General features: G+C 42.2%; 1 protein-coding gene across 1 annotated transcript in view; it reads left to right on the top strand.

Moving 5' to 3' along the window:
* Positions 1 to 1,402: 1,402 nt before the first annotated feature.
* Positions 1,403 to 27,216, top strand: part of CLRN1 (clarin 1) — a 39,584-nt gene continuing 13,770 nt past the window's right edge. The window contains exons 1-2 of the mRNA XM_007188132.2: positions 1,403 to 1,655; positions 25,188 to 25,367. Coding sequence (XP_007188194.1) covers positions 1,403 to 1,655; positions 25,188 to 25,367 — 433 coding nt within the window. The remainder of the gene's footprint in view (positions 1,656 to 25,187; positions 25,368 to 27,216) is intronic.

Raw genomic sequence — 27,216 nt, 5'->3', positions numbered from 1 at the left:
TCCAGTTCCACTACTCTCTTGAGCAAGTTGTTTGCTCTTTCTGAGCCTCAGTTTCCATATCTATGAAATGGGGATATCATGGTGATCTTCCTCATCACTTTATACACTAATTGTGAGAATTAGATAATTTAGGTAAAACACTTAGCAAGATGCCAGATGTAATAAGTTCTTACTAAAAGTTCACTTTGTAGGTCAGAGCCTAGCACAATAATGTGGCATAAATAGACATTCATTAAACACTTACACACACACACACACAAACGAGTACTATACCTGTTTGCAGAAAAAGGAATCTCACTGGAAATGCAGTTAAAAAGCTGTCACTGAATTCTGAACTTTAGTTTTCAGATCTCGACAATTTAACCAAACTCACTTTGCTATTTAGTCTTGCTCACACCTTTGTCTCTTGTCTCTCTGGCCAATTACCTCTGCTGGGACCTGTGCTTTTCAGTGATGAATTCTTAGTGCCTTCCATCTGACTACAATCCATTATTTCCATGACAATGCCTTTGTCTTCTTTCCAGATTCTGGTATTTCTCAGATCCAGAACCACATCCCCTTGCCATTGTCCCAAAGCAGCCAAATGTTTTAAAGGAAAACATTTAGAAATCTAGATATTTGCGCCTGCCTCTCCATATTTTTGTGTGCCAGGAAAAAACTGAATCAAACTCTCTATTGACACACTGGTTCTAAATCACTGATCTGGGAGAAAAGGAGTTAGGAGCCCCGGTGTTTGGTCTACGGTGCTTCAGATCCATACAGAATCCCCTTCAGTCCATTATTTTATCCTGCTACAATGAACATTTTCCAGAATCAATTAATTGCCAATATATATGTGTGTGTGTGTGTGTGTGTGTATACATATTCTTCCTACCTCTAATGACACTCCTCTTCTCTCCCCACCAAAAGCAAAAACAAAAATAAAAACACATCAATAAATGAACTTCTCAAGTTGCTGAAAATTTACCGTAGGAACCAAGCCTGTTTCTGAAAGTTTCAACTCACCCAATCAGACAAAAGGCAGAGGAGAGGGGAGGCATTCATCAAGTTACACGGAGGACTCCATCTGTTATCTTAGACCTCTGTTACCAAGGGACACAAGAGGAGATACCTGACGGCAGTTTGAAAGAGTTTTATTTTACAGATTCTTAGTCCAAAGATTTCAAATTAGAAGCAGCAGCAGAAAAGGAGAAAAAAACCAAGTAAGTGTGATGAAGCCTCCTTCATCCTGGCATTCTGACATTTAACCTGGTGAGAAACGCCGTCGATGGTGAAGTTGCCTTTTCAGCGGGGTTCTGTCTGTCCAGCTTCCATAATAAATGCAGTCAAAGGGGCAGTCACTTCTCATCGGTCACAAAGGTCTGGTTTGTGAACCTCACCCTCACGAGAGCCATTTCTCATCATGCCAAGCCAACAGAAGAAAGTCATTTTTTGCATGGCTGGGATGTTAAGCTTTGTGTGTGCCCTCGGAGCTGTGACAGCACTGGGGACACCTTTGTGGATCAAAGCCACCTTCCTCTGCAAAACTGGGGCTCTGCTCGTCAACGCCTCGGGGCAGGAGCTGGACAAGTTCATGGGCGAGATGCAGTACGGGCTTTTCCATGGAGAGGGCGTGAGGCAATGCGGGCTGGGAGCAAGGCCCTTTCGGTTCTCATGTAAGTAACTATTGCATTTGAATTATTTAATACTTTAGGCAAACTCTTCCAAGTGTTGCAAGAAATTATTTTTAAGAGCCTGGCCCTGTCTACTGCAGGATTTTTTAAACAGGTATGAACTATTTGAAATACCTAGGTCTCTTCTGAGCAGTTTCTTCTTCCTAGTTTTTATTATTTTGTTTTTATTATTTCATTCTTGCTATTTTTCTTATGACAACTTATAGTTCATGAGTTGCCAGGGAATTAAACTTTTTGAAAAGATAAGCAATTAAAATTCTTAAATATTAATATTTATGTAAGAAATTATGGGCTCCTTTTTTAAAAGGGAGGAACTTGTGAAACAGGAAAGCTGTAAGAGATGATCTTGGTTTTGTTCTTTAAAAAAGAACTAGTGTCATGGGCTCCTTAACCAACTCTAGCTGCTTTTCCCCCTTGCACAGAACTTTGTTTCCTGTCTACACCCTTATTTTCCTTCCTAGAAGCTTTGCTGTCGAAAAATATTCTTTTTTTTTTTTTTCCTTACCCAATTTGGATCATTTGACTATAGAAATTTAAAATGATACGCTGTGCTAACTGGGAAAGAATTAGAAGCCTATTTAGGATAGAAAATTTGCCACTGATTAACCTTCGAATCACGTACAGAATATGAGACAGATTTTCCTGTCGCGATATTCGTGAAATGAAAGTGTTACCTGTAGTATTTACAACCTGTTTATCTTAAGAAGAGAATTTAAAAAAAATTACCATGTGAATAGGCAACTCATTAAATGAAAATTAATAAAAAGTCATTTGTTATATCTCTCCTAGTGCACATTCAGAAATTATTATTATTTCAAAAGGGCTGGTTTGGAACAATCTTATGAAGACACAGCCAGTAAATTACTGCATAAATCACTCTTCAGGAAAGGAGGTTACCAACTGAGGCATTTAATATGAATTATTATTTTGCCTGGGTATTTTTTTTCTAGCATAGGTAGAAGGCTAAATTAATTGAATTTATTATTAACGTATGCAGTGTCTAATTAAATTTCAGTGTTGGCCTATTTATATTTCTGCAACATTCCTGACAATTTCTTAGCAGTCATTGGATACCAGCCTTCAACTCACATAGGCTGTTAAGTGATATGAATTTGCATAGGGCTCCAGAAAATCCCCAAGAATTAGTCTTCAGCTTTTCAAGAAATTATCATCTACAAGATTTGATGAAGTGGATACCCACCCTTTTCACTGCATGGCTTTAGTTCATTAAGGTAATGGGGCTCTTAGAGTTGCTTAGCTTCCCTTAGGGGGGAAAAAGAACAAAGCAGAATGTCATGTGATTTGCAACTGTATTAAAAAACAAAAAAGGAAAAAAGATGAGTGAAACGATTTAACCATGAGTCATTGGCAGCTAAAGCGTGAATAAAGCTTCTCACAAATGAATTTAGACAAAAGCAGGGAGCCTACAGGGGATTTTTCTGGAGCCTTTGCATTTTGTACAGTGAAATGAAGATAAACTTTACTCATAGCACAGGACATGTTCCAAAACAATATGTTTTCTAAATACTTACTTCACAGTAAGCGCTATGCATAGCCTGTCTCATTTAATCCTCACAGGGCCACAGTCCTCTCTGGTCCAATGAAGGATTTTTTATGGCTGTGTCCTACACCGGTTCTGTCTATAATGAAGTAGTTCTAATCAGGTGCCCCTTTGCTTTCTGTGAAGACTCACAGAGCTGGTGGGCTTTAAACAATACCCTAGCCTATCTCACAGGATTGCATTAGTCCCCATGATACTCTGAACATTTTCCCCAGCCTAGTGAAGAAAATCTTGCATTGGATAGTGCAAATTTAGTTAGAGATTTACTCTGAATAAATTGGGCATTGACAGTGTCCTTAGTCTAAATGAATTTTTGCTTGGTTCTGCTGTACAAGTTTATGTGTGTTATTTTTATGTGCAATGTATGTGTCACTCTGAAAACCCAGATGTATGGTATAATGTGAGGATGAAGAATGGACCAGAAAAATAGTTAGGCGATGTTGTCATATTTGTTCCTATTAAATGTTCCCTATTGACCATTCTATCTCTTTTAATTATAACAAAAATCTTCCCTGCCAGCATGCACAATTATGCTGGGAAAACTTCTGCCTCGTTTACTCCGGCTGATTCTCATCCATTTATGGGTCAGCAATTCATCTTCTAGAGGTCATAGCCTTCATACCTAGCACACAATTTCATTCATTATAATGAAGGACTGTTTTTCTTTCTAGGCAACACAACTGGTCGGCTTAGTTTTTCCTGATACGTCACCTGTAAAATTTTAATGATGGTGTTTAAACTCTAAATGTAGTCATCAAGACAAAAAGGACCGGTTTTTGAGCGCAGGGTGTGTGGGTGGGTTTCTGTTTTGGTTTGAAACAGTGCAGAGCATCATAAAAATATGATACCCAAGAATCATATGGTATCAATCATTCCTAGATATGCTGATCTCTTCATTGCCAAGACAGTTCAATGAGCTGGGGAAAACATATGGAATATTTTTTTTTGACATGTGAAAAATAAAATTTAACCAATCACGTATACACACACTTGCAACTTGAGTCATACTTTTTAAAGCATCTTGGACCTTATGATGGAAAATTTGTAAAATTTTCTTAGCAGAAATTTAGCTGACTTCACATTTTAGAGAAGCAGAGTTTCTTGACCAAATGAGGCATATGACCCAGATTGCAGAGGGAATGTTGAAACTACTTCGGTGAGCAAGCAGGTGACTTCTCAAACATATTTTGGGGTAGTATAGTTGGGATTCAGGGTCTCTGCGACCAACACTGAGAGTTGGCACTCGATCTCCATGGTCTCCTGCAAGTGTGACTACTGTCTCCTGCAGATCCCACCTGTTCCAGGTGATCTGCCTGCATCTCTCCCGTCACCCTCCCTACGCATGGCGGAGCTGCAGAGGTCTTTGACATACCACCTTCTAGTAACAATGCCTATCTCTCCCCGCCTCCTTAGCGCACCGCCTGTGTGGAAGCAGGCACAGTGCGGGCAGGAGGGACACCTATTGAGTTTGAGGAAGACTACCTGGTGGGAGGGAGGAGGCAAGGAAGCCACCTGTACTGTGTCACCCAGCATGCAGGGCCCCTCTGGCCTTTCATCTCGGGGTGGTGGTGGGGCTACTGTCTAGTCTCACTCACCCATTAAAACAATCCAGCTAATAGAGATGTTGTTCTCCTCCCATTGGGGGGGGAAAAGGTGATTAGTGGGATAGCAGATCGTAATGTTTAGGAAGCACTAGCATGAAGGGGAAAGCCAAATTCTCACAGTCAAATAACTGTTTCCTCCTTTATCCTTTCCAGACCTTAATGTTCACCCTGTTATTTCAAACCACCTTGTACTAAAAGTGTTTGAGGATGTGTATTTCACTGCAAGGAGAACGGGAGCCCCAAGAAGGCAAGGGGCTGTGTATCTCTCAAACCATCCCGTTTCTCCCTCAAACCAGGGCCTAGCATGATGGCTGTCACAAAGGGGTGCTTAGTAAATGTTTAAGCAATTTGTGATGCAATTTGCCACTCACTGGAGGTTAGACTTGCAGCAAATCATGTCACTTTGTTGGTTTTCAGTTCTTGCATCTATAAAATGGGAGGTGAAACTAGGCTATTTCTAATGTCTCTTCCAGTTCAAACACTCTATGATCTATATAACAAGGGGCTGGCTGTCCTAGACAAGGCCCTTCCAGCTTTAGATTTGCATGTGACTCTTCTAGCTTCAGTTGCTTGAAACCCCCACGGACAGATTTTAGCCACCATCATCAGAAGCGGTGAGTTTTGTATGCCTTTGCTCTTTCATTTTCAAAGCTCCTGATTTTTAAAGTGAAGTATTCTGAAATACCTACCATTTATTAGGACCCAGATGAATTTCATTATCAAAGTGAATGCTTCTTTTTTTCCCCCTGTCATAACCTTTTACTTTTTGTGTAGAAAATTACAGGTTAAAGAAGGAGAAAATGAAAAATGGGGAATTCTGGAATTCTAGGGAAACGGGTTAGTGGGTTCCAAACAGCAGGAACAGCCATAAACACTCATGTAATTAAGAGAGGATTATTGAGAAAGCAAAAAAAGGGAGAAAATCAAAAGGCAGGGAGAGGCTGCCCTACTTCCTTCCGTTTTTTTCTTTCATTTTTCCTAGAAACTCCTCTTCCATTCTCACTGAAAAACTCCTCTTTCCTGAACCTGATTTCATAAACTGGTAACGGCAAGAAATGAGGAATGACTAGTATATTTAACACTCCACGGGTATTCTTTACCCAAAGGCAGAACTTAAGCAGAAATTATCCTCAAATTAGCGAGAAATATGGAAAAGGTGTTTTTGAGAAAAGGAACTTCTGGCTCTCCTTGGCTAGTACAGGACAAGAACGTTTATTTCTCTCTCCTCCCTAACAACTACCTCTAATATCCTTACCGGAAAAAAAATCCACAAAATCAGCCTTCTTTGACAATTGTAATTTTGCATATACGTGTACACACACACACATACACACACCTTCCTTCCCTTTAAATTACCCTCCACTCTAACAGCCAGTGAAGTCATTGACCTGGGCTTTCCTGAGAGATGAAGTAGAGGCTGGCAGGGCTGTTTCTGAGGCTCTATGTGGCAGGACCTCAGTGGAACTTCCAGAACTTAACCCTGGAGTGTGAACTTTACCTGTTGGAGGACGACTCCTAAATCGTTCTCACAATTTGCTGCTCTGCCTTCTCTTTTAGTCTCTGAGGGTGACTCATCTTCCCCAAGGACTTTCAGACAATCCAAAAGAAAAAATTACTAATTCCAGCTGCCCATTTATTGGGCGTCTCGCGGGTGCCAGGCATTCTGCAGATATGAACTCCAACCCTTACGTGGGAGGTGTTATGATGGTAGCATCTCTTGAACAAATATAGAAACTGGAAACTCAGAGAGGTCACAAAACCTTCCCAAAGTCACAGACCTAGTAGGTAGCAGACCTAGGATTGAAATTCTTGATGTGCTCATTCCTCTGCCACATTCTGTCTCCTTACAATATACAAAGAAGGATGCAAAGAGTTGAGGGAAATGTAAGAGTAGGACTCAGTTTCACCACCTATTTAAAATATTATGTTGGGTTGGTGAGGACGTGGAGAAAAAGGAACTTTTGTGCACTGTTGGTGGGAATGTAAATTGGTATACCCACTACCCACTATACCATGGAGGTTCCTCAAAAAATTAAAAATAGAACTACCATACGATCCAGCAATTCCACACCGAGATATTTATCCAAGAAAGCAAGAACACTAATTCAAAGAGATATATGGCTTCCCTGGTGGCGCAGTGGTTGAGAATCTGCCTGCCGATGCAGGGGACACGGGTTCGAGCCCTGGTCTGGGAAGATCCCACATGCCGCGGAGCGGCTGGGCCCGTGAGCCACAACTACTGAGCCTGCGCGTCTGGAGCCTGTGCTCCGCAACAAGAGAGGCCGCGACAGTGAGAGGCCCGCGCACCGCGATGAAGAGTGGCCCCTGCTCGCCGCAACTGGAGAAAGCCCTCGCACAGAAAAGAAGACCCAACACAGCCAAAAATAAATAAATAAAATTAAAAAAAAAAAATTCTCCCTCCCAGGTTCATAAAACAAAAACCCACACATCCCTATGTTCATAGCAGCATCATTTATAACAGCCAAGATATAGAAACAAAGTATCCATCAACAGATGAATGGATAAAAAAGATAGGTTTTACATATACAACGGAATATTATTCAGCCATAAAAAGAATGAAATCTTGCCACTTGTGACAATGTGGATCAAACTGGAGGGTGTCATACTTAGTAAAATGTCACACAGAGAAAGACAAATACCGTGTGTTTTCAATTATATGTGGTGAATTACAAAATACAAACATAACAAAACAGAAACAGACCTACAGATACAGAGAACAAACTAGTGGTTAGCAGACGGGAGCTGGGTGGGGCAGGCAAAGTAGGGGAAGGGGATGAAGGGGTACAAATTCCCAGTTATAAAATAAATAGTTATAAGGATATAATATACAACACAGGAAATATAGTCAATATTTTATAACTTTGCAGTATAATCTACAAAAAGATCAAATTACTATGTTGTACACCTGAAATTAATATAATATTGTAAGTCAACTATACTTCAGTTTAAAAAAAAAAAAACCTCAAAGGTGAAAAACAATTATGTTGGTGCTTCACAAAAGCTAGTTCTCATATAACCGGGTGATGGTACTTGGCCTTAAGATTTGAATTCATTCATTTCCTCTTTATTTCACATTTCAGTGGCCCTGATATCTCAGCCCCCATCTTTGACCTTTGGAAAGTAAAACTGTCAAGCCAAGCCTGTTTAAGAATCTGGGTTGAGCAGGTCACATGGGTTACGTAATTATATTACCTTGATGTTGATAGTTTACGTTGAAGGCAGAGATATCTGACCGCATATGTGGTTAGCTGATTTAAAATCTCTGCCGACGAAAATCTACATGGTATGATCTTCAAAGTTAGCTACTTGGACTACAATAAATGTTTCACCACAGCAATGATGAAAATGGCAGGCTCCTTCCTGAGGTGACATGAACAGTTTCAAAACAGAGGCAGGGATGAAAAAAAAAAAAAAGCAGGTACATTTGATTCACTACAAAAACTGATATTTTTTTAATGAGGAATCAATGGGATAGATGGGATAGAATGAGTATAAATCCAGATCTCTTTTTTTCAAAAGATGAAACATAAAAACTCATTTTAATCTCTGAACTACATCAGGGTTTTCATAAAGCTAAAGGCATATTTCTTTTAAAAACAAAACTCATCTAAATTAAACAATGACAGATATGTGCCTTTCGTCTAGTCACCCCAGGCTGGTTGTGGTGTGATGCTCTTTTATTACAGGTATGAGAGCACTGAAGAATAGCTAACTGTACCTGGCAGACTAATTTATGCAGGATTCGTATTTCCCTCCCTCTCGGCATGTTATAACTGTGGCAAAGCCATTCTTGGGAGTTATTACCCCAATATAATCATACCCCATGGACTCTGAGCAGTTAAATGGGTTCTGTTACCAGAGACACAGATGCACCAAAGCATCTGCCGTCCCTCAGCCACTGTGGGTGATGAAGACTCACTGATGGGGCTGCTTGCAATATTGGCTGGAGTCAGGTAGATACAGTTCAGCTGAGAGAAATTCAGGCGCGGTACCAAGAAAACTGTATTATAAATGGTTCTATCATATCATCATGTCTCCTCCTTTTAAGTGCTGGGGCCATGGATTTCATTCTCCCTGACCACGTAGCCATCAGAAGCCTGGCTCAATACCTGCGTGTGCGACTAGGGGTGATATTAAAGGAGATGAATGCACTGAGTTTATGGCAGGGAATGTCTTTTACTGGATTTTCATAATGACTGGCTGCAGATGGGCTGAGGGGAAAGTCAGATCAAGAGCATTTCTGTAAGAAGAAAAGAAATCTTCCCCCTTATTCCCTTTCAAGAAAATGAATAGCTGAGCACCAAGGGGCCAAATACAACTTCTTTTTGAAACCTACCTTTTATGTGAAGGACACGTTGAGAAGAAAAACAGGACCTCTGAAGCTACCATCACGGCTTTAATCTAGGAAGAAGTGGCAGCACCATGGCTAACATCATCATCAGAGGGGCTGCCTTCATTCTGAGAGCTTCACAGATGGTGTTACCTGCAGTTTACATCTAGCCAGATGAAGACGAATAGGGTCGATGCGACCTAAACCATTAAATCAGTGGTCTGTAACCCTGGCTGTGATTTAGAATCACCCGGGGAGCCTTGAAAACTACTGACGCCAAGGCTCCATCCCAGACCAACTGAATCAGGATCCCTGGAGGTGGGGCCTGAGCACTGGATAGTTTAGAAGCTCCCCAAGTGATTCCAATGTGTAGCCACGGCTGAGAACTATTGCGGTGGATGACGGCCAAAACAGGCAGAATCAGGTGAGGTCAAGGGTCAGAAGCCCTCAGTGTTAGGGCTGGGCAGGTCACCAGAAGGAGGGCGGTGAGGAGAAACAGTATTTAGTATTGTTTCCACACAGCTAGGAGGTTTTCTGGTCAAATTTGAGTTGGGATGCTTGCCTTCCGTTCCTTTAGCTGCATATTTCTGTGAAGGGTCTCACACTTCATCCACACCCACCTGGCCTCGGAGGGAATGAGAGATCTGATTGATGGGTTTGCAGGAAGACACCGAGCATACTTGGCTCCCAGCCCCAGCGGCTTCAAAGGCTTCCCCTCTTTCCAAATCTGCCCACCAGTTACCGGAGTCTGCTCTTCCCCTGGCCAGGGTAAGGAGCCAGCTCTGCCCTGGATAGGGAGGCCCTCGGCTGTCCAGTCCTGCCTGTGGCCGGCAGGGAGTGGGGGGAGACTCTTAAGTCAGCGGAACTGGGGGGACGGCACATTCTCCAGCACTTTGTCAGAAATAAAGCTAATGTCTTGGCCTCCATCTGCGTGTCTCCTGTGCAAGGGCTCTGCTCCTTCTAAGCGACTATCACGATTCCTCTTTAGAGGTGTGTCATCAGCCCAAGCATCATTTTAGACAACCATTACAGAGAATGTGCAAGCAATTGCACAAGGGAAACAGAAGCGAGACTGGGAACAGTAGATCAGACACTGAGGGAAGTGTGTGACAGGTAGCAAATAAGTGATTAGCTCTAAATCCGAAGTTCTTGGATTACGGACAGCAGTAGTCACCCACCAGGTCAGGAAAAAAAAAAAACTCTGAGCTACGAGATAGTTTGCCTGACTTCCATGTAATCTAAGGGCTCCTCTGGGAGGATCTTAGGTCCTAATGTACAGATATGACCCCCACCTGTGGTCAAATAACTCCTCCCCCTCCCAGTGATCAATCCTGAGACTTGAAAATGCCAGCACTCTCACTGCACTGAGTTCTTAAATCCACCACTCTTGGTGGAACTACAACTCTTCTGCCATTCTTGTCATGTTAAAAAATATTTAAGTGATTACGTAAAATTTACAAAGAGCTCCCACATAAATGATCTCACTGTGTCTCTCAAAAATTCTGTGACTTATTTCCATTACCACCCACATTTACAGGTACGGGAGCTGAGGTAGCAGAGACCCCCATGAGCAGTAAATGGAAAAACCAGATTAATCTCAGACTTTCCTAATTCCCAAAGCTATGCTTTTCCAAACCTGCCATATTGTCCTTTGGTTGATGCCTGGCTATTTTTCTCTCTTCCCACCAGCTCCCCGCCCTTCTTGCTTTGGTCATGTGTGATATTCTAACCACCTCATAGTCTTGGTTAGTGACTAAACAGGTTTAGACTGGGTTTACTGATTCCTGTTTTAAGAATTGCAGGATGAAAGATATGACTGCTAGACTGGAATCAGTAAGAGATAAAAAGAGAACAAAGTTTCAGGATAAAATATAGCAGAAGAACCCAGGAGATAGAAATAAAATAAATTTTAAGGCAAGTGAAATGAAAGCCATACATTTATAGCAATCAAATAAAACATGGATTAATGGCAAGTTATAAAAGAACATACTTAGCAGTTAGTAAAAACAGTTTTTTTATCTTATTACTCTCCAATGATCTATTGAAAACAGTGTAACCTCACATGTAAGACACAAGACCTTTGTAAGTTAGAGTATATGTGCCCGCATCCCCCTCACCCCCCAAAAAAAGATCATTGGTGCTTATGTGCCCAAGTGTTCTTCTAGACTCTGAGGACACAAAGGGAATAAGAGAAACAACTAAGAATCTAGCAGAAGTGTTTTTAAATAACTGACCACTTATAAGAGCTGTACAGGTTCCTCAGTCAAGAAGGGCTAGGTTGTGTTTTAATAACAAATATGTCCAAATGTTATAGGTTTAAATCAACAAAGAATGGGAGTTCCCTGGTGGCCTAGTGGTTAGGATTCCAGGCTTTCACTGCCATGGCCCGGGTTCAATCCCTGGTCGGGGAACTGAGATCCCGCAGGCTGCGCAGTGCGGCCAAAAAAAATCAACAAAGATTGATTTCTTGCTCACAGTACATATTTGTCAGAGATTAGCTATAGGTCTGTTTCAGGATGCAGCTACCATCCGGAATGTCACCAGTTGTTGCAACAAAGAGCTGTGGAGACTCTCACACTGGCAACTAAATTCTCCGACCCAGAACTGACACAGGCCACTTCCACTTATATTTTATTGGCCAAGGTTGTTACATGGGGCCTCCAAAGGGGCCAAAACGTGCAATCCTATCGTGAGAACAGAATGGGGAAGAACCAGAACTATGGATGGTGGAATAGCACCCTTCACCATCACCATGAACGTTTTTGTTCAGAAAGCTCAAAGAAGGAGAATTACTCTCTGTCAGGGCAAGGCACAGAGAAATCAGAGGAAAGGGAGGATTAGAGTTAGATTTCACTAAATGGCATTGAAGAAGCCAATGTGAGCAAAGGAACAGCATGAGCCAAGGTATGAAGAGCCTATTGTGGCCAGAGTGCAGAGGACGCATGAGAGACAGGAGGAGGAGGAGGAAGGTAAGGCTGGAGAGGAAGCAGGGACCAGAATGTGAGGGAATTTGCTGAACGGAAGCAGTTAACTTTATCCTGTGGCCATTGGGAGACCGTTTAAGGATGTTTAGCATGTATGTGTCAGGACAGAAGATGGATTAGAAGACCAAAAGAGAGGTGGGTCAGAAGGCTCCTCCAAGATTTGGAGGTCCAAACCAAAGCACTGTCAGAGGGCTGGAAAGGGGAGCAAATATTTCCAAGATAATCAGAAGCAAAAATCAACAGGACTTGGTGACAGAGGATGAACCCCAGATTTCCTCTGGAGGGATGGTTGTGATCATTCACCAAGCTAAATACAGAAGCGGAGAATTTAGAGAGAAGATGAAATTACTTTTGGTCATGTTTAACGAGGTTCACTTATGGGCCAGCAACAAGAGACATCCATTAGTTACGCAGATCCGGAGGTCATGAGCGAGGCTGGGGCGGAGGCACAGTGCTGGGAATTGGCAGATGGGAGGTGGTAGTTGGAGCTACAGCTGAAGAGGAGGCTTCCCAGAGAGGGGAATCGAATGAGAAGGCAAAAGAAGATGCGTTCTAGAAAACACCAATGTTTCCAGGTAGAGGAGGAGGGACTTGCAAAGGAGACTGAGAGGGGATGGTCAGTGAGCTGGGAGGGAACTGTGGGAGGAGCAACCTTCAACCAGGAAGCAATGGTCAACAGTCCGGACCACCACAGAGGCATCGCATGAGAGACAATGAAGATAGCCCTGTGACTCTTATAGACGATCATGGGGGACCTTTGTTAAAGCAGTCTTGATGGAGTGGTCCTCCTTTAAGAAGGGAGGTCCTTGCAGGAGCCGAGGAGGGAATGAAATGTAAGGACCCAAAGAAAGACTGAGGTCAGGCAGTAGTTAGAAGAGTCCTAAGGCCAGGCTACGGGTGTGTGTGTGTGTGTGTGTGTGTGTGTGTGTGTGTGTGTGTATGTGTGTACAATGGGAGAATCTTGAGTATGATTCTATGCTGAGGGGATAGACCAGTAGGGAGGAAAAAGCTGAAGACAGATAGGACACGTAGATAATTAATGGATTTAGGAAGGACCCTGTGAAGCAAAAAAGGGTCTGAGAGCACAGGGAGGAGGCCAAGCCTTGGACAGGAGAAAAAATTTTTTCATTAAGAATGGAGGGAAGGGGGCTTCCCTGGTGGCGCAGTGGTTGAGAATCTGCCTGCTAATGCAGGGGACACGGGTTCGAGCCCTGGTCTGGGAAGATCCCACATGCCACGGAGCAGCTGGGCCCGTGAGCCACAATTGCTGAGCCTGCGCGTCTGGAGCCTGTGCCCCGCAACGGGAGGGGCCGCGATGGAGAAAGGCCCGCGCACCGCGATGAAGAGCGGTCCCCGCACCGCGATGAAGAGTGGCCCCCGCTTGCCGCAACTGGAGAAAGCCCTCGCACGAACCGAAGACCCAATACAGACAAAAATAAATAAATTAATTAATTAAAAAGAAAATCCTAAAAAAAAAAAAAAAAGAATGGAGGGAAGGTTGGCCTGGACCAAGAAGAAGGGTGGCCCTGGGGTACTGAAAAGTTGAGGGAATTCCTCTGATAGCCTCTGCTTTCTCTGTGAAATGGAACACTTCGGTTCTCTGGATATTTTCGAGCCTTTTGTAGGCCAGGCAGACAAGACTAAGGGAAATGGAGTGGGGATGTGACAGGTGCTTAAAAGCGGGGGGAGGTTTGGAATATCTGACGAGGGACAGAAGAGGGAAAGACTGGAAAAGGCTTTGCAGAAATGGGGGTGCCACAGATCAGAGGCTCAAGGAGAGTGGGAGTCCAGGGGCAAGACATACAGCCCAAGGAATAGAGCGCCCCCCCACCAGCCAAATGACAGCAGGAGGGTAAACTTCCTAAAGAGAGCATCCCCTGTGACTGCGTTTTCACTCCCAGTCATTAACTTGTGACTTACTTAGCTCTGTTTCATAATAGTAGACTGTAGTCATGAGAGTACCACAGCCTTCCTCTGTGCTGAGCGAGCTATGTGATGTGGGTTCCCTTTCTCTCCTCTCCCTCCTGTGACTTGGCTGCCTTCTATTCAATTGGTAGAGTCAGTCCAATGACTAGTTTCTTCTAGCTCTGTTTCTGACTTGTCAGAAATCTCCACTTTCCAGACTTCACAGAGGGGAAATTGAGCTTTGAACCAGGAGTTTAACATGTATGTTACAGACTCTAACTCACCATCTTTAGGTTCCCTCGACCTTTACATATCTAGATAGCTTTCTCTTAGAAAGCAGGCTGGCCCAAGTAATTCCTTTCCTGGGAATTCATCCAGAAAGGTTATTCCTGCTCATCACCCACCCCCAAGATAAGAAAGAAAAAGGTATGTGCTTGAAAATGTTCATGGAAGCATTAGCTATAACACTGAAATAATGGAAAGCTACCTAATGGACAATACTGCATCAGTTTGATGGAAAATCCATGTAGTTATCTAAATGGTAGTTATGAAAACAATCTGTATGACATGGGAAATGCTTATAGTCTGAGTAAAAAGAACAGAATGTGACCTTGAAACTTCATTATGATTATAGTAATGTATAAAATAAATAGTAAGATGGACAAAGATTTGAAAGGAACAAAAATAAAGGAAAAGCTTGCTTTTTATGTTGGTGAGATTGTGGGTGAAATTTGTACCTTAATTTCCATTTCACTGTTATAATGTTGTTCAGTTATAAGATCCCTCCATAAACAGCTGGACCTTTGCTCAAACTAACAGAAATATGGAGAGAGCAAGTCCATCTTCCCCCATCCTCCTGCCTTGCTAACAAAAAAGAGCTGTGTCATGTTCAAGTCTGAGATGGATTCTTTCACAAATCCCGAACTTTAAACCTTGTTATTAAACAGCCATCAGTTTCCATCTAACATGTTGACAATCTCCCAAGTATGTTGGATTAAAATTTTTCTTTTAATAAAGAGATTTGAAATTCCATTCCAGTTGCCAGCCAGGTCTTTCAACTTCTTAAAAGGAAAAAAAAAAAAAACCCACACTGGCTCCTATCATCCCTTTGGCAACTATTCTATTTTATTACTGCATTGTCCCAGATTCTCTCCAAAAACTCAATTCAGCTTCTATTACCACCAACCCCAGAAACAGCTTATATCAAGGTCACCAGTGACTGCCTGACTCAAAGGACAAATTCTGGTTCTCAACCAGAAACTCCCATCACACTTCAAACTGCCAACCCTCTTCTTCTCCTTTGGCCCTGACGTCGCTATCTGTATGGTCCTCTCCTCTCCTTCCTTCCCTCCTCACCGATGTGGCACTAACTCCTTTCCATCAGAATCACTGGCTTCCACCAGGAATCCCCAAACCTGCTAACCAGACTCCATCCCTGTATCCTACTCCAAGCAAAACGTATCCATCCAACACATCTGTGTCCAGCAGCTGCATTATGCCTTCTCCACAGCAGCAGAACCCCTTAAGGAGGTGAAAATTGATTCTTGGGGGCAAGAAAATATCCCTTACTCCTTAGAAAGTATGTATTATATGTGTATAAAGTACACATACAAATACAATACAGAAACCAATATACAATATATCTGTGGTATTAAAATTTCATGCATGGGGGGTGATTAGGAGGAAAGTCTAAAAAGACTCCTTGGGTGAGGAGCAACAGTGAAAACAAAAGGTTGAGAAATACTGCTTTGCCAGCATTCTTAGGTGCTAGGAATACAGCAGTGGGTGAAACAGACCAATGCACCTGTCCTCATGTTACAGGGGAAACAAAGAAACAAATAAGTAAAAATATACCGCTTATCAAACGGTGATAATTGCTATGGAGAAAAATAAAAACAACACAAGGTGTTGGGAGTTCGGGGGTTGGGGTGGGGGGTGACTGGGCAGGGGGTTGCAACTTTAAATAAAGAAGGCCTGCCCGAGAAAGTGGCATCTAAGTAAATACATGGCGGTAAAGGAGCAAGCCATGAGTTATCTAGGGAAATATACAGGCTGAGGGAACAGTATGTGCAAAGGCCCTGAGGTAGCAGTGTTCCCGGCTCGTTTGAAGTACAGTAAGGAGACTAGTGGCTGGAGCACACCAAGCAAGGAAACAGGTAGCAGATGAAGTCAGAGGTCTGACAAGAAGTCCAATCATGTACTGCCTAGTAGGCCACTGTATTGACTTGGCTTATACTCTGGGTGAGATTAGAATTTTCTAGAAGGGTTTGAGCAGGGGACTGAAATAACCCAATTCACTTTTAAAAGATTCCACTGGCTACTGGGTTGAGAGCAGATGGCAGGATGGAGGGGTGGAAACAGGGAGACCAGTTAGGAAGCCCTTGCAGTCCTCCAAGTGAGAGATGGTGGTGGCTTAGACCAGGTGGAGCAGTGAAGACAGGGAGATGTGGTCAGGCTCTGAAGGTGGTGCCAGGAGGTTTTCCTGATGGATTAAACATGAAATGTGGGAGTTAGAGAAGAATCAAGGATGAGGCCAAGGAAGAATCGGACTGCCAGCAACCGAAGGCTTGCTAAAGGGAGAAGGCTAAAGGAAGCAAGGGTGAGAAGAGGAGATTATGAGCTCAGTTTGGGACACCTTGAGATGCCTATTCAGTATCCCAGTCAAGATGTTCAATAGGTAATTGGAGGACATGCAAGGGTGGAATTCAGGGAGAAGTCTGGGCTGGAAACATCTGCTTGAGAGTACTTCCAGTTAAAGCCATGATACTGCATAGAGCACCAGGGGAGTACGGGAAGAGGGAGAAGAGGTCAAGGAACTGAGTTGTCCCCTGGATGGCTCAGGAGATGAGGTGAACCAACAATGTAGTTCAAGATGGTAGCCAGGGAGGTAGCAAACCCAGGAGAGTGCAGTTCCTGCAAGCCAGGGGGAAGAAAGCGTTTCCAGGAGGAGGGAGTGAGCCGCTGTTTCAAACGTAGACCAGGTAACATGAGGAGAAAGATGGACCATTGCGTTTGGCAGCTTGAAGCTCTCTGGTGCCCTGGGAAAGGTAGCATTAGTGCAGTGGGTTCAAGAGAGAAAGTGGAGAGAGGAATGAGATGCTGAGAGTGTAGGCAACTCCCTGAGAGCTTTTGCTGTAAGGGAAAGTGAGAAAGGGGGTAATAGCTGGAGAAGGACTTAAGTGAGATTTTTTTTTTAAAATATTTATTTATTGATTTATTTTTGGCTGCATTGGGTCTTAGTTGTGGTGCGAGGGCCTTAGTTGCCCCGCAGCACGTGGGATCTTAGTTCCCCCACCAGGGATCGAACTCTCATCCCCTGAATTGGAAGGCGGATTCTTTACCACTGGACCACCAGGGAAGTCCCAGATTTTTTGTTTTAAGATGAGAAAATGATAGCATGTTTGTGTGATGATGGAACTGATCCAACAGACGGGGAAAAGTGATGCAGTGGCAGAGAGAGGAGAGGATTCCTCAGCAGTGTCTTTGAGGAAGTGGGAAGGGGTGGAGTGTGGTGGAATTGGCCTTAGAGGCGCAGCGCAGCAGACCTCTACTGAACACCTACCATGAGCTGGGTTCTCCATACGCTGATGCCATTGAATCCTCACAGATGTGAGAGAAAGGTGGGACTAGTCTTATATTTCAGATAAGGAAATCAAGGTTTAGGGAGTTCAGAGAGTTAGAAAAGAAGCTGAAACATGAACTTCCTTTGTCAAATTTCAAATGCCCGGTCATTTCCCAGGCTGCCCCATGGAAAACTCTCATTTTACAGAGAGAAAGAGGGACCAGTTAACTTGCTCAGGGTCCCATAGTGGACCAGAACCTGGGCGCCTGACTCTTGGCCCAGTGATCCTTTTCTTCTCGCTAACTAAGCTCTTCCTTCCTCCATGCCAAATGGTCACCTTTGCTGAGGCTATCACTCACGTCAGGAGGACCCTGCTCATTCTAGACCTTGTTCCTCCTGCTGTTTTCTGTTTTCAGTGAGGCTTATAGAGGTATAACTACATATAATACACCTCGTCCTTTTTAGGTGTGCAGGTCTATGAACTTTGACTGATGCATAGAGGCATGTAAATACCACTGCAATCAAGATATAGAACACTTCCATTACCCCCCAAATTTCCCTTGTGCCCCTTTGTGGTCAATATCCTCCCCTACCCTCCAACCCTGGGCAACCACTGATCTGTTTTCTGTCCTTATCATTTTTCTTTTTCCAGAATGTCACATATATGGAATCATACAATACGCAGCCTTTTGAATTCACTTACTTTCAGTTAGCATAATGCATTTCAGTACACCCATCCTACTGTGTGCACCAACAGTCTGTTCCTTTGTATTGCTAAGTAGTATTTTGTTTTATGGACAGGTCACAGCTTGTTTGTCCATTCACCAGTTGATGAATATTTAAGATGTGTTTCAGTTTTTAGCAAATATGAATAAAGCCACTGTAAACATTTACATACAGATTTGTGTGTGGACATATGTTTTTAATGCTATTAGGCAAATATCTAGGAGTGGGATTGCTGGGTCATATTTTAAGGAGTGGGACTGCTGGATCATATGTTAAGTCTATGGTCAGCTTTTTAAGTACTGAAACAATTGGATATTCATATGCAAAAAAAAAAAATTTAACCTTGGCCATATACAAAAAATAACTCAAAATGGATCATAGACTTAAATGTAAACCTAAAGCCAAACAATGTCTAGAAGAAAAACATACAGGAAATTATTTGGGACCTTGCATTTGGGAAAGACTTCTTAGATTTGACCTCTAAACGTGATACATAAAAGAAAAAAACTCATAAACTGGAATTCATAAAAATAAGGACTGCTCTTCAAAAGACACTGATAAGAGAATGAAAAGACAAGTCACAAACTCAGAGAAAATATTGGCGAATTACTTATCTGATAAAGGGCTTGTATCCAGCATGCATAAACAATTCTCAAAACTCAATAATAATAGTAATAAATAACTCAATAAAAAATGCACAAAAGATATGAACAGACACTTCAACAAAAAAGATATATGGAAGGCAAGTAAACTCACAAAAGGATGCTCAACATCATTAGTCATTTGGCAAATGCAAATTAAAGCTACAAGATAAACTACACTTCTATTAAATGACTACAATTTTTAAAAACCTGCCAAGTGCCAGTAAGAATGCAGAAAAACTGGGACCCTCATACATTGCAGGTGGGAAGGTGAAATGGTACAGCCACTGTGGAAAACACTTGGCAGTTTCTTATAAAGTCACACATATAGGAGCTGGGGGTGGAGGACGGGTTGACTACAAAGGGGGAACAGGAAATTTTGGGAAATGTGGAATAGTTCCATAACTTGATTGTGGTGGTGGTCCCATGATCGTAAGCATTTGTCAAAACTCACAGAACTGTACGCTAAAAAGAGAATTTTTTACTGTGTTAATTTTACTTTGGTCTTAACAATAGGGGGAGAAAGTAAAAGCCAAGGCAGCAATGCCACTGTGTGACTTTACACAAACTACTCAACTTCTCTGCGCTTTTTTTTTTTAACCTATACACTGAGGATAAAATAGTACTTTCCTTATATTGTTGTTAAGAATTAAGTGTGTTGATTTATGCAATATACCTAAAGCACATGGTACATAGCAAATGCCATATAATTAGTGGCTGTTATTTTTATTCATATTATTATTACTCACATATTTCTCTTTGAGGAAGTCTGGTAATGAAATAATGAAGAGAAAAGAAGGGTAATTAGGGGTTTGGGGTGGTCGAAGGATAAGGAGACCTAGACACACGGACTCATAGACAGAATGGAGGAAATCAGTGATAAGGGAATGAAAGAGAGAGAGAATAATGCTGAACCCACAGACCAAGCCTGTGCTGCTCACGTGGCATCGGCTGCCCGTTTTCTTTTTTTTTTTTTTTTTAAATTATTATTTATTTATTATTTATTTTTGGCTGTGTTGGGTCTTTGTTTCTGTGCGAGGGCTTTCTCTAGTCGCGGCAAGCGGGGACCACTCTTCATCGCGGTGCGCGGGCCTCTCATTATCGCGGCCTCTCTTGTTGCAGAGCACAGGCTCCAGACGTGCAGGCTCAGTAGTTGTGGCTCACGGGCCTAGTTGCTCCGCGGCATGTGGGATCTTCCCAGACCAGGGCTCGAACCCATGTCCCCTGCATTGGCAAGCGGATTCTCAACCCCTGCTCCACCAGGGAAGCCCTGCCCGTTTTCATAAATAACTCCCTTTCCTTGTCAACAGCTAATCAAGTAATTTCTCAAGGCCAGAAGCAACGCTGGATTAACGACAGCCCCTCCACAGATCAAAATGTTCAAATCCTTTCTCTGTGGTGCAATCCTACACCTCAAAGAATGGAAAGACCGAACAAATCTACCTCCTAGATACACAATATCCAATATCATTAAAGTGACACCTCCCCATATTTATTTGAATGGTCTGCTCTCATCCTCCGCAAAGGCAAAGTCATATTAGTGTTGGCTGGAAAATGGAGGGTTGTTATCGGAGTTCTGATTGGTCATTACAGACTCGGGGAATTTTCATCAAACAAAGAAACCTGATAAAATGTAAGCATAACATGCAGGGATTAGTGCCCTCCTGGGTGACTTTCTCACAAGAGTAGGAATTTTAAGAGACTTCATAAGAATTAATAGGCTCCACATGAAATTTATTTTAGCTTCTGGCTTTTCTTTCCAGGAGGCAAATCAGTGCAATTTCTTCTGCCTTTGTTTCAATTTGGTAACAATCCTCAGTTTTCAGACGGGCTTCACCTAGCTGCCCCATGAGACACAAAGAGGTAGCTACATTTTCTACAAGTGGGGAGATGGAAGGAAGCAAGGTTTTCGATAACTGCTAGTCAAAACCAAGTCAACAGCTAGCCAAGTGTAAGAATAACAGGTTGGATGGATGGAGCTATCTCCGCAGCTGGAATTTCTGGAGGGCTGGTGATCATAGACAAGCTGCTTCGCTCTGCGCCCCCAAAGCACAGGGCAGCGTGGACCAGTACAATCACTGACAACCGAGGCTCAGCACCTGTGCACTTCCACACCCCGTGTGCCTCTGCACCCTCTTCCAAACAAAGCAGAGGCATTTTCTCATTTTATCTTCATCTATCCAACCACCCATCCATCCATCCATCCATCCAATTTCTAACTGATAAGGACTTTTCAAAACACAATCACAGTACCTTTAACATAACCAACAAGATCAATAATAGTTATGTAATATCATCTAAAACTCAGTCCATGTTCAATTTTCCTTGGTTATCTCAAAATGTCTTTCATAAAGTTTTGTTCAGATCCCAAATAATACCTATACATTGCATTTGGTTAGTACATCTCCTAAGTGTCTTTTAATCTAGGACAGTCGTGGGAATTTTTTGTCTTCATTTATCCTTTTAATTGTTTTTGTAAAGTATTCATGTATTTATTGAATATATAATGCTTGCAGAGTGGTAAAAATATTTTTTCCAAACTGTACTAAAAGGTACATAATGAAATATCCCTCAGTCTCCTCCCCCAGAAGCAGTGTTACCAGTTTCATGTGTAATCCTCTAGAAATAGTCTCTACCTAGACAAGCATGCCTGTCCCCAGGCTGTAGCCTGGTGGATAAGAGTGAGGACATGAGTTCAAGTCTGTACTCTGCCACTTACTAAGTAAAAATCTTGGGCATATCGCCTCTGAGCCCCAGTTTTTTCCTCTGGTAATTAGAACTAATAATAGTACCTATCTCATGGCATTGCTGAGAGAATTAAATCAGATAAGTTAAGTACCTAAATAATTACTTGTTATTATATACATTCTCCTTTGGCTTTTTCCCAAATGATAGAATGAGGCACTTTTCTCTGTTTGATGTGTTTTTTTCATCTAACATCGCATTTTGATGATAATTCCATACCTGTTCTTAAAGATTTGCTTCATTGTTTGAAATCATTGACTTAATTCTATTGTATGGATGCCCTACTGATAGACATATAAGTTATTTCCAACCTTTTGTTTTTACCAAAAAAATGCTGCCATGAATATCCTTGTAATATTTTATTGGATTCATATGCAAAATATCCATAGGCTAAACTCCTGGAAGTAAAATTGCTGAGCTAAAGGTTATGTGCATTTTAATTCTTTATAGGTAGTGCCCAGCTGCCCCAAAGGAAGCTGTACCAATTTACACTCCCAAGAAAAGTGCACAAGGGTCTCCATTTCCCTACACCTTAGCTCACACAGGATATCACTAAACGTTTTAATCTTTGTAAATATGATTTGTGGAAAATGGTATCTCGTAGATTTAGTGTGCATTTCTCTTATGAGAAGGTAAAAGAAATATAGCGCAAGTAAACCTCAGTAGTCAAATGACCTGCCCATGACTTCTGAGCAAGGACCCTGAGTGAGCGCCGGCAGGGCACAAATGACCTTGTCTGTACCCGTGAAGAGGATGTTCCCTATCTGATAGCGCTAAGCATGTTTTATGCATGTCCGTATGTAGTTAGTTATATCTAGCAGTGGTGAAGGGTTTGTTCTGAACCGTTCAACTGGGTTGCAACTCCTTCACCTGGTTGCTTTCTGACGCGTGGTCAGGAACACCGCGTTGTGGCCTTAGGACATGTATTTGCACAGCCGACCACTTCCTCCTTGAAACATTTTCTTCCCTTGGCTTCCTGCTGTCCAATCCATGGATTTGCTCCTAACTCACAAGCTCTCTTTCTCTCCTGGGCCCTTCTCTCCTCTAGCTACAGCTTCTCCACAGGTGATAGCCATTCCCCCGGCTTTAAATACGAGCTCCAGAACCAGGGTGGGGCCACTGAGGCACCTAGGTCATAAAAGTTAAGGAGACATTTACTCTTGGGCTTGTGCAAGGGCAGGCTTGGCCCCAGAGTGTGACTGTCTCCTTAAATTTCCCTATTTGCCCTAGGTATCTTGCTTTCCTTACACTAGTTTCACCTCCTTAAATACCTCCACCCTCTCCATGGACCTCCAGACAAATCCTCTTTGTCATCTCTACTTGGATATCCCAAACACAACTCAAACTTAAAATATCTAAAACAGAACTCTTGCATCACTTCCCCCTCCCCTGGCCAAACCTGCTTCTTCTACTTATCTGTCTCAATAGCATCCCCATTTATTCAGTTACTCTAGGAGTTATCCTTGATTTCTTTCTTTCAACAAGTTCTATCTTCCATCTCCACATCTGACAAGCTCTCACCACCTCTACTGCTACACCTTAGGCCAGGCCTCCATCTCTTATCACTGTAAATACCCGCCACCTCCCCACACCCACCCCCAGTATCCCGGCTTCCACCCTTGCCCTCCCCCTCCCCCCTCCCCCGTGTACTCATTACTTGGCAGCCAGAGCGATCTTTTCACCTCATGAAGTAGATTAGGTCACTCTCCTACTTAAAACTCTCTCGTGGCTTCCAAATGAATTTAGCCTAAAGGCAGACCTCCCCCCCTGCCACCAGAGTCAACAGATCAGCATCTAGCAGGTGCCAAGAATCTGATCCCACCCTAGCAACCCACTTCTTCCTCCACCTCATTCACCAGGAACCGTGGCCCACACCGGCTCACTGCTGCCTCAGCTGTGTTCTTCTTCCCTGCAACGCTCTTCCCCAGATCTTTATACAGGCACTTCCTTCTCAACATTCAGGTGTCAGCTCAGGTGTCACCTTCCTGACCACTGCCATCCACTCATCCAGTCACTCAAAATCCCATCACCCTGTTTTCTTTCTCCACAGCATTATCACTATCTGAAAGTGTCTTGTTATCAGTGCGTAACAGCCGCTCAAAACTCTGGGGCTTGAAACAAAAATTGACCAGTTCAGCTGGAGAATTCTTGATTGGGACTTTCCCTGTTGCAGTTAAACAGCAGCTGGGGTTGGAGTCATCTGGAGGCTTTTCTGGGCTGGATGTCTAAGGTTCTTCCCTCCCTTGTCTGGTGCCCCGGTGCTCCTCCGGGTGGCCTCCTTTTCCAGCAGAGAACTGGACTTCCTGCATGGCAGCTCAAGTCTCCAAGAGGAAAGAAGTGGAAATGGTTGGTCCTCTTATAAGCCAGGCCTGAAAGTGGCACAATGTATTTCTGCTGCCATATTCAAATGGTCAAAGCAGTCATAAGCCAGCCCAGGTTCAAGGGGATTGAGGAATAAGTTCTACCTCTTAAAGCAGAAGTGACATGTATGTAAAAGGAGGAAAGGAATTGATGGTGGCCTTCTTTGGCAATAAACTATCACATTCATTTGTTTACCTGTTATTTGTCTATCAACTCCCATTAGGTTATAAACTCCATAAGACAACAGGGACCTTGTCTATCTTATTTTATGGCTCTATTTCCAGCGCCTAGAACAATGTCTGGCACACAGTAAGTGCTCAATAAATAAAGTTTGGGAAACTAAAATGGACTAAACTAAACTTCTCCAGTTTGGTTTTTCCAGGTTCACTAATGCTAAGCATGCTAATGACTCACCAGATAAGAGAAATCCTACATTTATAAAGTATTTCATTTCCTCTGCAAACAAGAAAAACTTGCCCTGAACACAAAATCTAGAAATAGATTTGGCATGTTTTCTAAATGGAAAATATTTCTTGTATCACCAGAAATTATTTTCCCACAGCTTGTGCTACATCAAAATATTGAAGTTGACTGAAAATACCCCATTCTTTGATCTTGGTGTGGACAAGAAAAATTTTTGTTTTTGTAGCAAAGGAAATATAGAAACCTCCTGATGTTTGAACTCCCCCAGTTCTGAAAATGTCATTACAAGTTAAGACAGACTTTTTTTTTAAAGACTAATGAGAAATGTCATTAAAAGTTTGGTCATCAAAATGTATAGATTTTGGTTATAAAGCCAGCACTTGTTTATTTAAGTAATTACATATGACCGAGGGCAAAAAAAAAAAATTCCCTCAAATCTCCCCCTTTGCTAGTTTTTACTGGTGACTTCCATAAAATAATCCCATGTTTAAACCTTTTTGTAAATCCCTTGTAAATTAGTAAGTGAGAATGTATTCATCTGAAGGATTTTAGTGATTTTTGAAGTTAAAAAAAAGAGGGATTTAACTTTTTTTAATTACACTTGCAGATGACCGCTGATGAAATTTCTTCTAATCTTTGTTTTATCTTCAGTTTTCCCAGATTTGCTCAAAGCCGTCCCATTGAGTATCCACGTCAATGTCATTCTTTTCTCCACGATCCTTATCGTTTTAACCCTGGTGGGGACAGCCTTCTTCATGTACAATGCTTTCGGCAAGCCCTTTGAAACTCTGCATGGTCCACTGGGGTTGTATCTCTTGAGCTTCATTTCAGGTGAGTACAGAATTCTATCTCTGAAGACAAATGGGCTTTTCAATGCGCAAAAGACAGAGCTACCCAAATGTAAAGTGACAGTACATATACGTGGCACTATCTATGAGAGCAAAAAGTGGAGATGACTATAATTATTCAGCAATAGGGAACTCAATAAATTCATTATGGTGATCTATTTGACTAGATGGCATTAAATTATATTTTTGAAGAAGATGTAATCAAAAGGAGAGATGCTTGTATCAAAAAGTTAAGTGAAAAAAGCCGTATATAAGATTTTATAAACATGAACCTAATTTGATTTTATATATAAATATAGAGAATATATACATATATTGCATATAGACTCTCCATATATATAGCCTCCATATATATACATAAATACATATATATATACATATATATATAGAGAGAGAGAAAGTATATTCTGTTGGTAGTCGTTATCTCTGAGCAGTAAAATTATGGGTGATTTTCATTTTTTCTCATACTTTTTACTATTTCCAAACATTCAGGAATGTGCATTTATTTATTCATAATCAGAAGAATAAATAAAAGCCATCAAAAAAGAGTAAAGAGCCGGTGTTCCACCCACACATGAGTTGACATATTCAGGCCTATAGGGTCTTTCTGTAGCCTAAGTAGGTGTATCTGGGCAAGGAGAAAACTCTAAACCCAAAAATCAGTTCATTAATAAACACATCCTACTCAATAACTAGGGCTGATGGGAAACAATATGAAACCCAGTCAGTGCCACAGGGTGCTTAGGATATATTTACAATAAAGAGAAAGAGATGAGAAAATCAAAAGTGTCTACATAACTCATATGCACCATCCTTCAGTGGGAGGTCTCTGATTTCACCCCACTCCAAACTTGCAAAAAAGACTCAATGCTTTGTCATATCCCCAGGAAGCAAATAATTGTATTAGTGATTTCATGGAGAGATGAGAGAGAATACAACTCACACCAGCAAACAGTGTATTGAAGATCAATATCAGACTCTTTCCTTCTCTGCAGGTGCCCTTTGGCTGCCAGCCCCCAGCCCCCAGGCCACCAGGCCCCTTCCCTCTCTTGACACCACTCCCTTCTCCCTGCACAGTTCAACTCCAGCCACAAACTCGCACAGCTCCCTCTCCAGCAAACAAAGCCTTGTAGTTAACGGGTGCTCCCTCGTCTTAGAAAGCAGTATATGAGCCTCTATTCATGATCACTTGAGCACCCTTTGTTACCAACCTAGGTTCTTGGGCTCCTTAATCAATAGAAATTGGTAAAATGTGGAATTCAGGCAAGGCTTTACTGGGACTTGTGCTTCAGCACAAGGCAGTAAGACCAAGTAACAGGTGCCCTAGCTTGCTCGCAGAGGTGGGGGGAGCTGGTTCTTTAAATGGGGTGAGGGTGGGAGCAGATCGGTGGGTCAGGCTGGAGGGGTGACAGGTGGTCTGCTCACCCCCTTGGTGGTGCTGTGTGCAGGGATCCTGCGCAGTACCCCATTTTTGCTCCCCGCAACTCAGAAGTGGCAGTTGCGCTTTGGCCTTTTTGTATCTTATTGTTCCTAATTTGCCCCACGTGCACGTGCGTGCAGTGATTTTTATTTTATTTTTTTATTTTTTATTTTTTTATTTTTTTTAAATTATTTTTTTAATAGTGAGATAATGATTTTATTTTATTTTATTTTATTTTATTTTTTTACTTTTTATTTTAATTAATTTTTATTGGGATAGAGTTGATTTACAACGTTGTGTTAGTTTCAGGTGTACAGCAAAGTGAATCAGTTATACATATACATATATTTTTAGTCCCTTGTAGTTTCTTTGTATTCTTTCGCTCGAGGAGACATTTGTCCAGGTGCAAGCA

This window comes from Balaenoptera acutorostrata, chromosome 4 (assembly GCF_949987535.1).
Source record: "Balaenoptera acutorostrata chromosome 4, mBalAcu1.1, whole genome shotgun sequence".
In the NCBI taxonomy this organism is placed as follows: Eukaryota; Metazoa; Chordata; class Mammalia; order Artiodactyla; family Balaenopteridae; genus Balaenoptera; species Balaenoptera acutorostrata.
The sequence above is the reverse complement of the archived record's forward strand: the minus strand, read 5'-3'. Positions and strand labels throughout refer to the sequence as shown.